The 15,784-nt window shown below is 31.9% G+C and overlaps 1 protein-coding gene across 49 annotated transcripts; it reads right to left on the bottom strand.

Moving 5' to 3' along the window:
* Positions 1 to 9,375: 9,375 nt before the first annotated feature.
* On the bottom strand, positions 9,376 to 14,274 carry LOC107950725 (probable starch synthase 4, chloroplastic/amyloplastic). Of its 49 annotated transcripts, none has more exons than XR_005914166.1 (10): positions 14,092 to 14,237; positions 13,901 to 13,999; positions 13,317 to 13,432; positions 12,999 to 13,091; positions 12,673 to 12,798; positions 12,315 to 12,464; positions 10,155 to 10,942; positions 9,898 to 10,066; positions 9,754 to 9,806; positions 9,376 to 9,614 (listed from the first exon to the last, which is right to left on the bottom strand). XR_005914166.1 is itself a non-coding variant. In XM_041094584.1 (10 exons), exons 1-6 carry the CDS (start codon positions 14,122 to 14,124, stop codon positions 10,904 to 10,906), a joined length of 540 nt encoding a protein of 179 aa, XP_040950518.1. In that variant the 5' UTR covers positions 14,125 to 14,237; the 3' UTR covers positions 9,376 to 9,614; positions 9,754 to 9,806; positions 9,898 to 10,066; positions 10,155 to 10,290; positions 10,753 to 10,903. The 49 variants fall into 49 exon arrangements, 22 of the variants coding, with proteins under 22 accessions (XP_040950518.1, XP_040950519.1, XP_040950515.1 ...); XM_041094584.1 differs by lacking the exon at positions 13,317 to 13,432 and having other exon boundaries at positions 10,155 to 10,290; positions 10,753 to 10,942; XM_041094585.1 differs by lacking the exon at positions 13,317 to 13,432 and having other exon boundaries at positions 10,155 to 10,297; positions 10,753 to 10,942.
* Positions 14,275 to 15,784: the final 1,510 nt, after the last annotated feature.

Genomic DNA, 15,784 nt, shown 5'->3' on the forward strand with positions numbered 1-15,784 from the left:
TGTCTGTGGATTACCTGAACAGAACCGACAAACAGATGTGAGTTTTCATAAACTCAGTGTGTAACCCAACAGAGATAGTCATGCAACATATACAGAATTTCATATACAATTAGATACAGATTCAGACCTAAGTCCATAACAGAAACAAATATCAGAATCAAATAACAGATAACAGATCAGACATACAGAATCCTACCCCTATCCTCTACACACCATCTTCATCTATCCCATCACACCATGTGGGGTTAAAAACACTCACCCATCCCTACACACCATATAGTGTCGATGCGACACATAACAAACAATATATACAGTCAAGCTGTCAGAATATAGACGAAAGGTCGTCGTACAGATCACTTCCTCCACATATACAAATCCTACCCCAATCATAGGTACAGATGCAAAAATAACAGAATAAACATGCTTAACATGCTTGTACACAGATAAATACATACTTAATAGTACAGTCAGACATACATATCAGTTTCCTACTCAGATCAGACTATTAGAGTACCAGATCACATGAAATAGGATTTGGTTATCCCTTACTGACTCTACGGTAGGCCCACAATCGATCGGAACGACCCGTGCGACTTTAGGGAAATTTTCAAAATTTTGGGCCCACGTACCTATGTGGCTTGCCCGCATGGGCCTACACATCCGTGTGGCCCACACACCCAACTTGGCCTTGCCCGTGTGGCCCACATGGCTTGGCCCAAAACCCACACGCCCGTATAGCCCACACGCCCATTCTGGCCTAGCCCGTGTGGCCCACACGGCCACACTCACACTGTCACACGGTTGTGTCATGCGTATGGCCAGACATTCGTCAGTCACACGACCATGTCTCGCACATGACCGGCCACACGTTCGTGTGGCGTCGATAGACCCAATTTTTGGCTTTCACCGAACCTCGTTTTCTCGAGTTAGGGGTACACACTTAGCTCGATTTTGACACATAAGTAATCTCAAGCCCACTAGAACTTACAAATGACATTACACGTTCCCAAAATCAGTTTTTAATCCACAATTAAACCGAACCAACAAAACCTTCAACAATGAAATTCAAACGATCGATACTTACCTAACTTCACGAACAAACCCCACTACAAATTTGCAAGAGAAGAATTCTGTTTCACACGATTCGCTGCCAAACAACCCAGAATCACATTACCAAAAGAACCAGAATTGGTATAGAATAGTTAAAACAATTACCCCTAATTCGAACAAAACTCACTACCCTCACTTACCAGACAAACGAAGAGTTAAAAAAAATCGTATCACCGCAATTTTGGAAGAACAATTTTGACAGAATAAGGAAAAAGAAAAGAAATTTTGATAGGAAGAAAGCACAGAGAAAAAGAATGTCAGAAATTGGAAAATGAGAAATTTGGGAAAATAGAATAAAATGAAATAAAAGATTAAGCCAAATCCCATTACACCCACATGTATTAACCACCCAACTAACTCAGAATCTCACTACCACTGAACCACTATCAACCATCGTCGCCAAAAATTATCACTTATGCTCACGCGAGAATTCAAACACAGGACCTTTAGCAAGCTAATTCCTTACCACTCGAACTAGCAAGCTCATTCTAATATGAGTTTACAAACAATCTTATATAAGCCCACCCAACAGGGGTAAGCCTTAGATCAAAAAAATAACAAAAATTACAATTGTGGAATTTGAACCTAAGACCTCACACACACACCTAGAACACTTAGCCACTAAAGCAAATACTCATTTATTATCAAGTTTTACAGAAACAAAAATAAATTATTCAGGGTGTTACATTTTATTTGGCTTTTTAGGCCATTTGTTTAAATTTTAGGGAAATAGACCGTTTTGGGAAAGAGAAAGGGAAAGCGCGTGCTCTCCCTTTCTCTCTAAAAAAATAACCTTTATTTTATTTTAATAAATTGTTAGGGTTATGGTTTTTAAGTTTAAGGGTTTTTTAAGGTAATTAAGGTTAGAGTTTAGGACTATTTTGAGGGATTTGTAAATAGGTAGATTTGAGGGGTCGAAGATGTAATAATGCGCCTCAAAACACATATATTTTTTATGTCATTACAGGATAAGACCATTACCCCAGAAACTCATTAAGGAAGCCAGGTTTTATCCATCGCCAATAGTATTTTAAAACATAAACTAATGTGAGAAAATGGGTTAAAAAGATAAGTCATAATTGAGGTTGTATATAATTATTAATAATTTATACCCATTTCTCCTAGCAAAATGAAGGCATGGTATTGTTGCAAGGTTGAATATTAATAATTATTTAAAAAATCATTACAATGTAGAAAGACCGTATAATAATTTTTAATAATAATTTATATACGTGAAATTTGAATATGAAAAATATTATTTTAAATTTTAATTTGAACTTTTTTAAATTCAAATATATTTAAATTATTAATAAAAATTAAATATATAAAAAATTGATTCGTTTCAATTTTTTATAATTTTAAATAATTATTAATATTTTTTATAATTTTTAAATTTTTTATAGTTTAGAGCTCATCTAGAATGAAATTAGATAAAAAAATTATCCAGAATCAAATGAACTTAGACAACCAATGTTTGGGTTCATTTAAGATGTAAATTTTATTAATTTTTAAATTATTTATAATTTTTGAAAAAACATTTTTTAGAAAAAATCGTTGACCTATACCACGTCAGCATCCTTCTTCCATGTGGCTGGCTAGTAGCCATCTACATCTACAACATTAAAGATTAATTAATGAAATGAAGTAATTAGTTATTTTTTATTCATTAAAGATTCAATAAGTACACTTTTTTTTAAAGGCTATTTTGACTGTTTTTAAAAATTTTTTTATTAATGTCTTGGTTAAACCCTTATTTTATGAGTAGTATAATTAACAGAGACGAGCAAAGCCTTTGCTAAGTTAAAGCCTGGAGGTTTCGTCAAAGAGGTTTGAAATTTACTTTATTATTATTATTAATTTGTCAAAAACAACAGCTTAATTTGTTTAATAGATTGCTTGCTTTAATGTTTTTGTTTAATGCAGATCAGGATGGATAGTCAACATTTGCATGCGAAGGGGGTTCGTAATTATACTTAATGAAAACCTAACGCTAGAGATTAAATAAAGGGGGATTCATCCAATCAATGCTAAATTAACTCCATACAATTTACCTACTAATACCTAACCCTAGAGGTAATAAAAGGGTATAATTAATGTTTCTTGTACTTCTTCATGTTGTGATTGTTGCGAAGGATTCGTTGATTAAATAGAGAAAATCAAGCAGCACGATAAACGAGAAAAGCAATAATTTTTTATTATATTTATTAATAGACTAAATCAATATAACATAAGGTTAATTTTGTCTTTATATTTTTTTTAACTTTTCAATCTACATGGGAAAGTAACTTTGCCATATTGAGAAAAAATTGTATGAAATTGTGATTCCACGTCATCCTTATCCTTTTCCAATAGGAGAATGACAAATCAGATTTTTCTTCTTCCTTTTCAGTTTTTTTCTCCTGAAAAAAATCAAATCTAACTAAAAATGGTAGAAATTAGAAGGAAAAATTTGATTTATCATTCTCCAATTGGAAAGGGATAATGATGACGTGAAATCACAGTTTCATACAATCCTTTCTCTGGCAAAGAAAGTTAAATTCCAAACATTTGAATAACTTTTCAACTGATTAAATTCCCAGTAAAGTGACTACTTTCCATCATACCACACGCTACCTAAGGGTAAAGATCCATTAATGAATGAGTTTTTTTGTAAAAGTTGGATCCACAATTTGCTTTGAAAAAAGTCATGATAAGCTTTTGTTTGGTTTGTAAATTTAGAATTTAGTCATTATACTTTTAATTTTAGAAGTTTGCCCTTTTTACTTTCAAGTCCAATTTTTAACATTATTAAAATTATTTTGTTAAATTTAAGTTCATTATAACGTCATTTTTTCAGTAATATTGCTACCAAGTGAGTAATTTTTATTTTATTTTAAAATACCGTTAACAATTAAACTTGAATTTTAAAATTTAAAAAGTAAAAAGACTAAATTTCCTAAAATAAAAATAAAGAGACTAATTCTAAACTTATGAAAAATACAGATATTTTATCCATCTAAACATTACTATTTAGATATCCAAAACTGAAATCATTACCGCAAAAAGTGGAGTAAATTTAGATAATAAATGGGTTTTGGGTATTTGTTAGTCTCCGTTTAGCTTAGGTTTGTGTCTTTTGTTAGCTGATTGATTGTATTGGAGATCCAACTTTTGTTTTGAAGGGGTTTTTTTTTTTTTTTTGTAAACAAACGTAGCTAAGGAAGTTTAAACCTAAATTAACACTTCACTCGAGGTTGATCAAACAGTTTAATATCATTATTATTGTTACAAGTTATTTTGGCTAGGTAGGTAGTCTATAATTTTATTATCTTCTCTTGAAATATGTTGGACGTGCCATTGATTTGCATTTGTTAACAACGGTTGAATTCGCCTGATCAAAGCAGAATTTGAGTCCCTAGAACAGGTGTCTTGAATAGCACGAACTGTCTCTATACTATTTGTGTTCATCAATACTTTGTAATGTCCCCAATTCAAAATTAGAGTCAAGCCATTAAAGATGGCCCATAATTCAGCTTCTAAAGCTGAACATATCCCAAATATTGGTTGAAGCCTAAAATCCACATCACGTTTCAATCTCGCATGACTCCTGCGATTACAAACATATGTCACCATCTCTCTACCTAATTAAATATGATTAATAATTTTTGACATTCCTTGTATTTATGTACTTAACGAATATCTAACGCTACAAATTAAGTTTAATCTAAGATAAATAATTCATATAACATGTTTGTATTTTTTGGAAGGTGTTCTATTCAATGTAGTTAGTTTCATATTGTTTCCAATTACACCGGTCAATGTGCATCATTCTTGTAGAAAACTAGAACGATCAACTCTATTTTGTATTGATAAAATTTTTAATACTATCGATTAGGCTAGTTCATTTCTCCTAATTCTAATTGCACCGACTGGAATATCGTGCACCAGTTTGTGCATGAATAATTTTATAAAATTATTAATCTTTTAGCCTTTATAATAATAAATATTAAAAACTTTAACCACTAAAATTTAGCAACTTTGAAATTAAAAATTAAAAAAAATAAAATACAGAATTTATATAACAAACAAACGAAATAAAAAAAAGGGTTAAATTCCTAAAAGCATCACGAATATATTTTTATGGAATTTTTTTCGATACAATATTAGGAGTAAAGAAAAAAGGTAACATAGTTCAAACCCAAGTCAAATTAGTATCCAACAAAAGTTTTAACCACAACTCCATTTAATTTAAGACTATTTTTACGAAACTTGTATCTTATATGTTTAGTATGGGATCATCTTGTTGTTTAATGTATAAGATGAATTTTCATAAATTTTTATTTATAAAATTTATTGATGAATATTTTATATAATTGGTGAATATTTTAATAAATTTTATTTAATCTCATTCATTATATATTTTTGTATGCATATATTAAATATTTTTAAAAATATTGATAAATTCAAAAAAGTATACGTGATCAATAATAATATATATTAAATTTATTAAAAAATATATGCTCTTCGGTCATATTCAACTTTTCTTTACACCGTGCCTAACATTGTACGACAACTCAAGCTTTTTCATTTGATATGAAAATAATACATAGTTTTCATTTATGAAATAAATGCTCTTTACGTTCCCACACATATATTATATTAGATTATGGTGCATTTACAACGTGGCATAACATTCTTATAATATATGATTTTGTTGAAATTATAAAATTGTGTTAAAAAAATGTAAATATCCTTAAAATAAAATTTATTCATTTGTAAAAAAGTTGACTTTTGGTCATTTTTATTCTTTCGGAAAAAAGAATAAAATTGTTTTTGACATTTTTATAGTTAAGTCGAGACTAAGATTATTACCAAATCAGTTAAATATTTGATATGTGATGTAGATAAATAAAAAATAAATTGAATAAAGCAAACTAATTTCTAAAACATACAATATAATATAAAATAAAAAACAAAATACAGCTCGAATAAATGAAAATGTAAAATAAAAATTGAAGTATAAACTGATAATTAAATTTGCTAGCATAAAGGTAGAGGTGCTCACGGCCGGGCCGGGCCGGGTTCGGGCTGGGCCCATAAAAAATTTTGGCCCGAGTCTGGCCCGAAATATAGGCCTAAGATTTTGCCCAGGCCCGGCCCGGGAAAAAATATAAGCCCGGGCCCGGCCCATTTTTATTTTAAAAAATTAAAAAAAGTATTTTAAAAATATTTTAAAATTAAAAAAATTAAAAAAAGTATTTTAAAAATATTTTAAAATAAAAAATTAAACAAGTATGTAAAAAATATTTTAAAATTAAAAAAATAAATATATTTATTATATCGGCCCGAGGCCCGGCCTGTTTTCTAAACGGGCCTATTTTTTTTGCCCAAGCCCATATTTCGGGCATATATTTTTACCCAAACCCTCCCATATTTCGGGGGGGCCGTCGAGCCGGGCGGCCCATGAGCACCTCTACATAAAGGACGTTGCTAAGAACAGGCATAGTACAATCATATTGGTGTATGAGTTGGTGGAAAATTCTCCACGCACTAAATAAGAAAACAAGACACAAGAAGATGATTACACAGTTCGATTTTCTTACATCTACGGAAGCTAGCTCAGTTAGAAATATTCTCTATCTTCAACAATTATAAAGTAAACCTACTCAATCACACACACCGTGATTATTTCTCTCACCCTTGCACTTTGAAGATACACTACTCTCATCACTATGAACACTCATTGTGATCATAACAAGCAAAAAACCAGAATAAGTTTTACTTTAAAAATAGCACTCACTACACCAAAATAGGGTTTTAGCGGCGCTTTTTTAGGCCTTTAGCGGCGTTTTTAGAAATAAGCGCCGCTAAAGGTCTTGGTCTATAGCGGCGCTTGTCCAACAAACGCCACTAAAGACAATGATCGTTAACGGCACTTTTCGCACAAACGCCGCGAAAGACCCTGATCTTTAGCGGCGCTTTTACCACAAACGCCGCTAAAGAGCATGGTCTTTAGCGGCGCTTCTCCCACAAACGCCGCTAAAGACCCTCGTCTTTAACGGCGCTTTTCCCACAAACGCCGCTAAAGAGCATGGTCTTTAGCGGCACTTTTCCCACAAACGCCGCTAAAGAACTAGTCTTTAACGGCGCTTTTTCCACAAACGCCACTAAATTTGGCAGATTTGTAAAAGAAATTTTTTTATATTTTCAGCCCTCCTATAAAGAACAAATCAGAAGAAATCATATCTAAAGCAACCGAAAGTAATAAATCTATATAATATTTAAAATTAAACAAATAATATAATAAAAATCAATAAATAAAATAAAATTCGTATTATTCTTACAAAAATGTTAAAAGTTAAAATGATAATTAAAAGTCAAAATTGAAGTATATTTACATGATAGTCTAAGACGGCGGCTGTTGCGACTGCTGAAACATCTTCATCATACTCTGAAGCTGCTGCTGGAGTTCATCGAACTTTTGACGCTGCTCTGCTTCCCTCGCTGCAGCCTCTGCTGCCCTCGCTACAGCCTCTACTTCTTTTGCTGCAGCCTCTGCTTCTCTCGCTACCGCATCTGCTTTAAGCTGCTGCTGGAGTTCTTCATACTTTCGTTGAACCTCAGCTTCTCTCCCTGTTGCATCTGCTTTAAGTTATAGCTGGAGTTCTTCATATCTTTTTTGAACCTCAGCTTCTCTCGATGTTGCCTCCGCTTTAAGTTGTGTAATTTGCTCAATTGTTGCCGCTTGCATCTGAGTCATCTGGTCTCTTAACCTCTGAACTTCAGCTTCAGCCCGACTCCCCGAAGGCATGTATTGTTGCGAGCTGGATCCAAAATATTGGGATGGGTTAACAAAAGATCCTTGAAATCGAACCCGACCATATCTGTCAGGACCCAAAACTTCAGTGATAATCTGGTTATCAATGTCGTCAATATGAACAGAACTATCACTGGAAGCAATCGCTTCGTTTCTCTTAAGACCAAAGCAATTGCCTAACTATCGGTACATTTTTCTAGGCAAGTTTCTCAAATATATAGACGTTGATTTCGAGACTTGCTTACATGGAATATCTAATACAATCTCAATAAAACAGTAATATCATAAAAATGATACAATACAACAATAACATATGAGATAAATATGAATTTTTGGCAACTCAACATTAAAATCACGATCCAGTCCAAATTCCACAATACAAAAGATTGCTTTAGAGAGTTTCAATCCATCAATTACCAATATTCATAATCTCAAACAGAAAGATCATCCATAATGGGATAGACATTCATGCATAATCCAAAAATAAAGTTTAATAAATTGTCAACACCTAAATATAAAACTTGTCTCCACACAGATTTGGTGGACAAATAAGAGGACACTCTAATACTAAATTGTCGATTTTAAATTTCTCAACAAAATTCTATTATAGAATTATACGATAGAGATGAGTTAAGTTTGTAATAATGGAAGTTTAAGTTAGGATTTAATTTGTTTGAGATATGTTTATTAATATACACATTGTCTAGATACGTTTATAGATTAGATTCTAACTTGGTTTTAAAAAGTTTCATGCAGTTGAAACTCAAATTTCCTAATGTCATTTTATTTATTATTCACATGAAAACATTTTATTATTTAATAAAAATTTGGATCAAACACTACACCAAAACAGGCTTTTAGCGGCGCAAAAGTCTTTGCGGCGCTTAGAGAAGCGCCAGAAAAAACGCCGCTAAAGAACGCGTCGCTAACTTTAGCGGCGCTTTTCCCATAAACGCCGCTAAAGACCACGACCTTTAGCGGCGCTTTCTCTCCAAACGCTGCTAAAGACCACGACCTTTAGCGGCGCTTTTCTCACAAACGCCGCTAAAGACCACAACCTTTAACGGCGCTTTTATCACAAACGCCACTAAAGACAAAAACCTTTAGCAGCGCTTTTATCACAATTGCCACTAAAGAACGAACCTTTAGCGACGCTTCTAGCAAAAACGCCGCTAAAAATAGAATCTTTAAAAAAATTATTTTAATCAAATAATATTTATTTTTATGATAAATAAAAAATATTATTTAATTAAATTTTCTATGAAAATTTTAACTTTAAAACTAATTATATAAATTAATGAATTTAATTTTAGAATTTAAAATAATAAATTAATAACACAATTAAAATCCAAAAGTTAAAACTCAAGTTGTCGTAATATTAAAGTAAAAATAAAATTTAGAATCAAAACTAAAATAAACAATGGAAAGAGAGCTCAAATGTAGGTTTTTGCTGCAAGTTACACAGACAATAACGAAAAATTAAACACCACATAAAATTTATCAAACTAGTTAAGAAATACATGGTGCAGCCATGCAGTATAAATACAATAGAATCATAGGTAATTTTGCATAAATATCTTCAGAGTACCAAGAATAATTTGTCACAAAATTATAAAACATGTTAAAAAAAAAAAAAACAGGTAGCAGACAAGCTATTTGTTACTTTTTGTCTGCCTTCATCTTGGCAACAGAATCATCTTCATCATCCCTGCTTAAGAAAACAAAGAATCTATTGTTAAACAATTTAGAACTTAATAATTTAACCCAGATCTCGAAAAACACCACTAATTTAAAAATGAAATCAACAAAACCAAGAATTAATAAAGACATGGAAGAAGCTAGTTCACCAGCTATATTCTGGAAACTAGCTTGCTCCAATTTATTGGCAGCAGAAGTAGACCTTCACATTTAAAAAAGAAGTTTAACTTGTAGAAGAGAGGGTCAAATAATAACAAGTTGTAGCAATTCCAGCCATTGAAAGAAATATCTACTTGGTTTTGTTACTGTTGCTCCTCTCCGTGTTTTCAGAGTAGTTAAACTGGAGCCAGCTTAGAATTGAGGATAGCCACGAGATTGACCCAAGAAATTTGGAAGGAGCAATGGGTTTCTGCCACGTCTTTTATTAATAAAGACATTGAAGATGCTAGTTCACCAGCACACCTTCACAAAGAAACAAAACAAACTCAGCGCCATTTAAGGGTTAAAAAGCCAATAACTGGAATGTTATCTAGCGATAAATATGACATACCAAAAAACTTGATTGCATCATTTCCTGTACCCATTAACCGAAGTGCATACACTCTTAGGAAACCCATCATAGCCAAGAGGAGAAGGATAAGCACCCGCTTCTATTATCATCTCGTGCACAGCTTTGTCAATTTGATCTGTATACTAAATGATATACTAAATGATGCCAATATCAAGCAATTTCAGTTTCCCACAACAAGGAAACAATTTGAATTATTACCTTATTGTGGAAAAATGAAGCAGGCGGGCAAATTTCTGGCTCTAACATTAGTACACTGAAACAATAAACTTTAATACACAATGGTGACTATAGGATGGACATCTGAACTCCCTAAAATTTTATGCATTATGTTACTGAAAAATGAAGTGCAATATGATGTGCTACTTGCTTTACTTGTGCAAGTTCGGCGAACAATATATGCATGACATTAAACAGTTGAATAGATCAATGCATAAGCTCCAATATGCAAGGCAGTTACCGTCCAAACCACAATACAAAACATACTGAGATAGCAACTAATTATTCCACAAACTTGAAAAATTGCCAAAGAACAATGCAGAAAAAAACAAGTTTACAACTAAATCATAAAAAAAGCTACCTTCATTTTCTTGCACAGGAGGGCTTCGATTCCGTGAGGAAGAACTACCAGCCACGGTTCGTTTAGATAGGTAAGGCGTAAGGCAGAATCTCAGACAGAACAATCTCCGCAGCTGCGTCCACATCCTTAGAGTTCTCGATAGCAACAGCTTTTAGAATTCGTGAATCAACATGTGCAATAGGTGACTAACCTGGTTTAAAATAATTATTTAAAATACTATTATTTAAAATAATTTTAAAGCTTTTAAAACATAGACAAAAGACTTCGTAGATTCTGAATTATTTTCCTATGTTTCACTCAAATTCTTATGATGCATACAACAGAAAGATGGAAAAGATCCTGCACGTTAAGTTCATTGTTTTAAAGCATACAGGAGAATCTTAATATATGATAAAATTTATGAACAAATTTTATGCAGTAAACAAATTAAGACGATGGTCATCAAAAGAAAATCATATTAGCAAGTGTTAAATGGTGAGTTATAAGGTTAAGAAGCCGAAATACATCGGTGGTATCAAAAGTGATATAACACTCATAGTAACAATTATCAGTCTAACTATTAAAGAAAGACGAAAAAAAACAGCATATGCATACAACACTCATAGTAACAATTAAAGTAGAAGAATTTAGTGGAAAGGGAAAGATATACCATAAATCCAGGTCCTTTAAAAAATTATTGAATAACATATATATTTATAACATCAAGAAAGAAAATCCAAGTTAACACTTTTGGAATCCAGGAGATAAGGCCGACCTGAGAACTATTCTGTAGATCAATCCTAAAGAATTTGACATTTGAATTATCTGAAACACACTCCCAACTTATGTGGCGTAAATATAAATAATCAAAGAAAAGTATTACTTGCTATTTGGCGTATTTGGACACGGTAAATAATTACATTTTTATAATTATAAAAAAGGTATTCTAATTTTTAAATGTATTTGACTAAAGAGTTTACGCACATTTTAATAACACAATTTATGATTATATCGTATAATTCTCTTGATTTTTAACTCCTTAATAATTATTTAAATATAGATAATTACACTCAAATAAAATTATTATGCTATTTTTCAAACATAACGATATTGATGAAGATAATTAATATATGAAAGATCCTTCTGTCATAATTTTTAAATTAAAAAAAATCAAACATAACTATTAGAAGTCAAAGTTATTATATATATAATGGTGCTGCTGAACCACCTGTGCTCTCTGAGTCTCAGAATTGCGTTCCCATTTATGCATTTGACCTTTTTTTTTTCTTTTTTGTTTCTCATTTTAGCAGGATATATTGTGCTGTGAGATGAGAGAGGTAAATGGGTTGGGCACACCTTTTTTTAACATAGAAAAAGCATTTAAAGAAAGCAAAGGTCAAAGTTTTTATGATCCATGGAATCGAATTTTATTTTGCCGGATCATATATATGTATATATAGCAGGAAAAAAAAGAGGAGAGGGTGGGGTGGGGGAGGGGGCATATAGTAAAAGTATACAGATACAGGTGCAACAGCAGTAGCAGTCAAGGAGCTATGAATTGTAGTTTGGAGTTTGGAGCATACCTGTGTAAGGCCACAAGGTTCAAAAATAGATGGGATGATGAACATGTCAGATGCTGCGTAAATGGCATGAGAAAGAGACTCGTCATATTTTAGTATTAGCCGAATGTGTTCGTGGTTTTGGAATTGGTTTGCTATACCCTCAAATTCCCTCTGAAAACAAATAAAAGAAAAAGAAAATGCAAAGGAAAATCTCAGTGTACTAAGTATGGAATAGGAAAAGTATCAACTTAAAATAAAACAAATAACTCCGCATGGACCGATATGCCTGAATAGAGTTTTTATTGTTTTTATAGCTTTCATTCATGCAAGCAGAAAGAAATCCGTTGTTCACACAGAGAAAATAGCAGTAGAGATTCACCTGAATGTGGGGAGCTGGACATGAACCAAGAAGTTCAAACTGACCGCCCATCTCCAATGTTCGATATATGGCATGCTTAATCAGATGAACACCTTTCTGTGGCACCAATCTTGTTATGCAGCCTACCTATTTAATAGTAAAAGACTTCGAGTAAGAATCTAGGCAGTATTCAGCTAAGAAATAATAAGAACCTCCTATAATGCTGTGTTATTGGAACCTAAAGGTGGCCTTAAACTTACACTGTAACTCAAAAGCTTTCATAGAGAATATATAATACATCTTAGCAATGTTGATATAACAAATAAATACTTCAGAAATAAAATCACCACTGGCCGTTGATCATCAGCAGATGAAAGCCCTAGATTCCTTCTCATTGCAGCTTTATTTTCTGCTTTCCCTTGCATATCATTAGCACTATACTACACTTTGAGAAAATTATCAGTGGCAGGATTCAATGCATCAGTTAAATTCAAAATTATCTTGTCACCATAAAACAACTCTCAATGACCTAGGGTATCAATTAAATTCAAAATTTTGAAAAATAGGGTTCATTTATTTAGTCCTATAGTTCATGCCTACATGGTATGACTTTCATGCAGAATAACAAGAAATAAGAACATTTCTTTCAAACAACAGGGACTTACACAAGAGAACTGGAACTCAGCCAGATTTTGAAGTATTTCACCCTTTTGTCTCACCACCCTCGACTTCATAGGAGTCTAGCTCACCAAGCTTTTCCCCAGAAAAAATTGATAACATTCTACCACGAAACCCGGTAGACTCTTAGCTTAAACCCCAACAAATAATAAAAAATAATAGCCGCAGTTTATTTTTCATTAATCCAACATTATATAAAAAGAATACTGTCATAATTTTTTTTAGTTATTATATTATTACAAATAAGCAACCAAGTTACCTAATAAGAACCTTCTGAAACCCAAAAACAAAATCTCCATAACCCAAAGCAAAAAAGAAAGAAAAAAAATAGTATTCCACGATATTGGTTCACTAGTGTACCTGGAAATTTTTTTTAAGACTACCATTTCATCAAAATCATCATCAATACAAAACCTCTATATAACCTATATATATATATATATATTTTTTTTGCCTATCTGATTAACATAGGAAGACAACATAAGAGACTATGATTCAACCCGACCGGCAGTGAGGAAAGATCAGACACTCCTCCAGCCGAAAACATTTCTTTCAAACAGCAGGGACTTACACAAGAGAACTGGAACTCAGCTAGATTTTGTAGTATTTCACCACCCTCGACTTCATAGGAGTCTAGCTTTCCCCCAGATTCAGATTCCCTTTCAACAATCTATACAAATGAACACCAAATTAAAAAGAATAACCAGAGCAGCAACAGCGATAGGGATCTGAGTAATGAACACAAGAAGATGAAACACACACACAAATAATCAGCGAGAAATTTGGGAAAAACATCAGCGCGAAATTTGGGCAAAGTTAGGGTTTTAGGGGGAAATTTGAGGAAAAATCAGCGCCAATTTTCTTTTTAGATAAAATGAATTTTGTGGCGTTTTCATAAAAACCGCGTTATTGCTTCCTTTAACGTCGTTTTTTTATGAAAATGCCGCAAACAAAATTATTTTATTTTGAATAAAATAAAGTCGTTTTGCTTTTTTAAAAATTCTTTATTTTATCTGTTAAAAATTAACTATCATTTAACAAATTTCAAGTAAACCTTAAATCCTAAACCATTTAATATATATAAAATTTATCTATTATCTTTTAAATAATTAAAACTATAATCATAATTTTAATATATTAAAATTAATATTATTTATTTTATAATTATATAAGAAATTATTTAATATATAAATTAAGAAACAACAATTAATCTAAACCCTAAACCCCTTACTCATATCTCTTAAACCCTAAATTATAAATCCTAAACTCATAACCCCTAACACCTCTTTTACAATTATATAAGAACTTAATTAATATATAAATTAAAAAAATACTAATTAATCTAAACCTTAAACCCTAACCCGACCCCGAATCTCTAAATCCTAAATCACTAACTCTTAACCTCTAATCTCTAACAACTAACCATTAAACTTTATTTAATATATAAATTAAAAAAACACTAATTAATCTAAACCATAAACCCTAACCTAACACCAAATCCATAAATCCTAAATCCCTAACTCTTAATCTTTAACCCCTAGGTCCTAGCCCTTAACCCCTAAATCACAACTCTTAACCCAGAATCCATAATCCATAATCCCTAATTCCATAATCTATAAACCTTAAAATTGTAACTCCTAAACCGGTCTTAAATCCTAAATTAACCATATACCTTAAACCATATATATTAAACCCTAAACTATAATGATAATTAATTAAAAATTTTAAAATTAATACTATCGTATCTTTTACAATTATATATGAAATTATTTAATATATAAATTAAAAATCAATCATTCATGTACCCAAAACATTTTAAAATTATTTTAAATAATAGTATTTTAATTTTTCTATTCTTAACAAATATTTTTCTATGTTTTTTATTTCAAATTATTCCTACGTGTCATTATTTCAAATTTATTCATTTTTAACAAATATTCAATTAAAAATAAATTAAATTTTAATTAATTAATATAAATAAACAATATAAATACTAAATAGACAGGTAAAATATTTTTGCGGCGCATTCTCAAAAACGCCGCTAAAAGTCTGAGCATTAGCGGCGCTTTCTCAAAAACGCCGCTAAAAGCCTGAGCATTAGCGGCGCTTTCTCAAAAACGCCGCTAAAGCCCCAAATGTCAAAAAACGATGTCGTTGGGCTTATGTTTTTTGCAAAAACGCCGCTAATGCTCATTTTTAGCGGCACTTTTTGAAAAGCACTGCAAATGCTAGATCTTTAGTGGCGTTTTGTGTAAAGCGCCGCTAATGCTCAATTTTTAGCGGCGTTTTTCGTCCAAACGCCACTAAAAATGCCGCTAAAAGCCTGTTTTGGTGTAGTGAAACGAAGTCTGTCCAAGTCTTTTATTTTTTAATTTGAATTCGGGTTGGATCGAATTGGTTCAAGTTAAAAAATATATTGTCCTAGCCCGGTTGAGATGAACTTAGTGTATGGAGT

Source organism: Gossypium hirsutum, chromosome D05 (assembly GCF_007990345.1).
Source record: "Gossypium hirsutum isolate 1008001.06 chromosome D05, Gossypium_hirsutum_v2.1, whole genome shotgun sequence".
NCBI lineage: Eukaryota > Viridiplantae > Streptophyta > Magnoliopsida > Malvales > Malvaceae > Gossypium > Gossypium hirsutum.

Bases quoted from the DNA above. Each gene is read 5' to 3' on its own strand.
- LOC107950725 (XM_041094581.1), bottom strand. From the start codon at position 14,124: ATGTTTTTCCCAAATTTCTCGCTGATTATTTGT. The intron at 13,092-13,900 runs GTAAGTCCCTGC...CTCAAAGTGTAG, and splicing joins CTGAGTTCCAGTTCTCTTGT to TATAGTGCTAATGATATGCA. The intron at 10,943-12,314 runs GTATGCTCCAAA...ATTTTAAACCAG, and splicing joins AACCTTGTGGCCTTACACAG to GTTAGTCACCTATTGCACAT.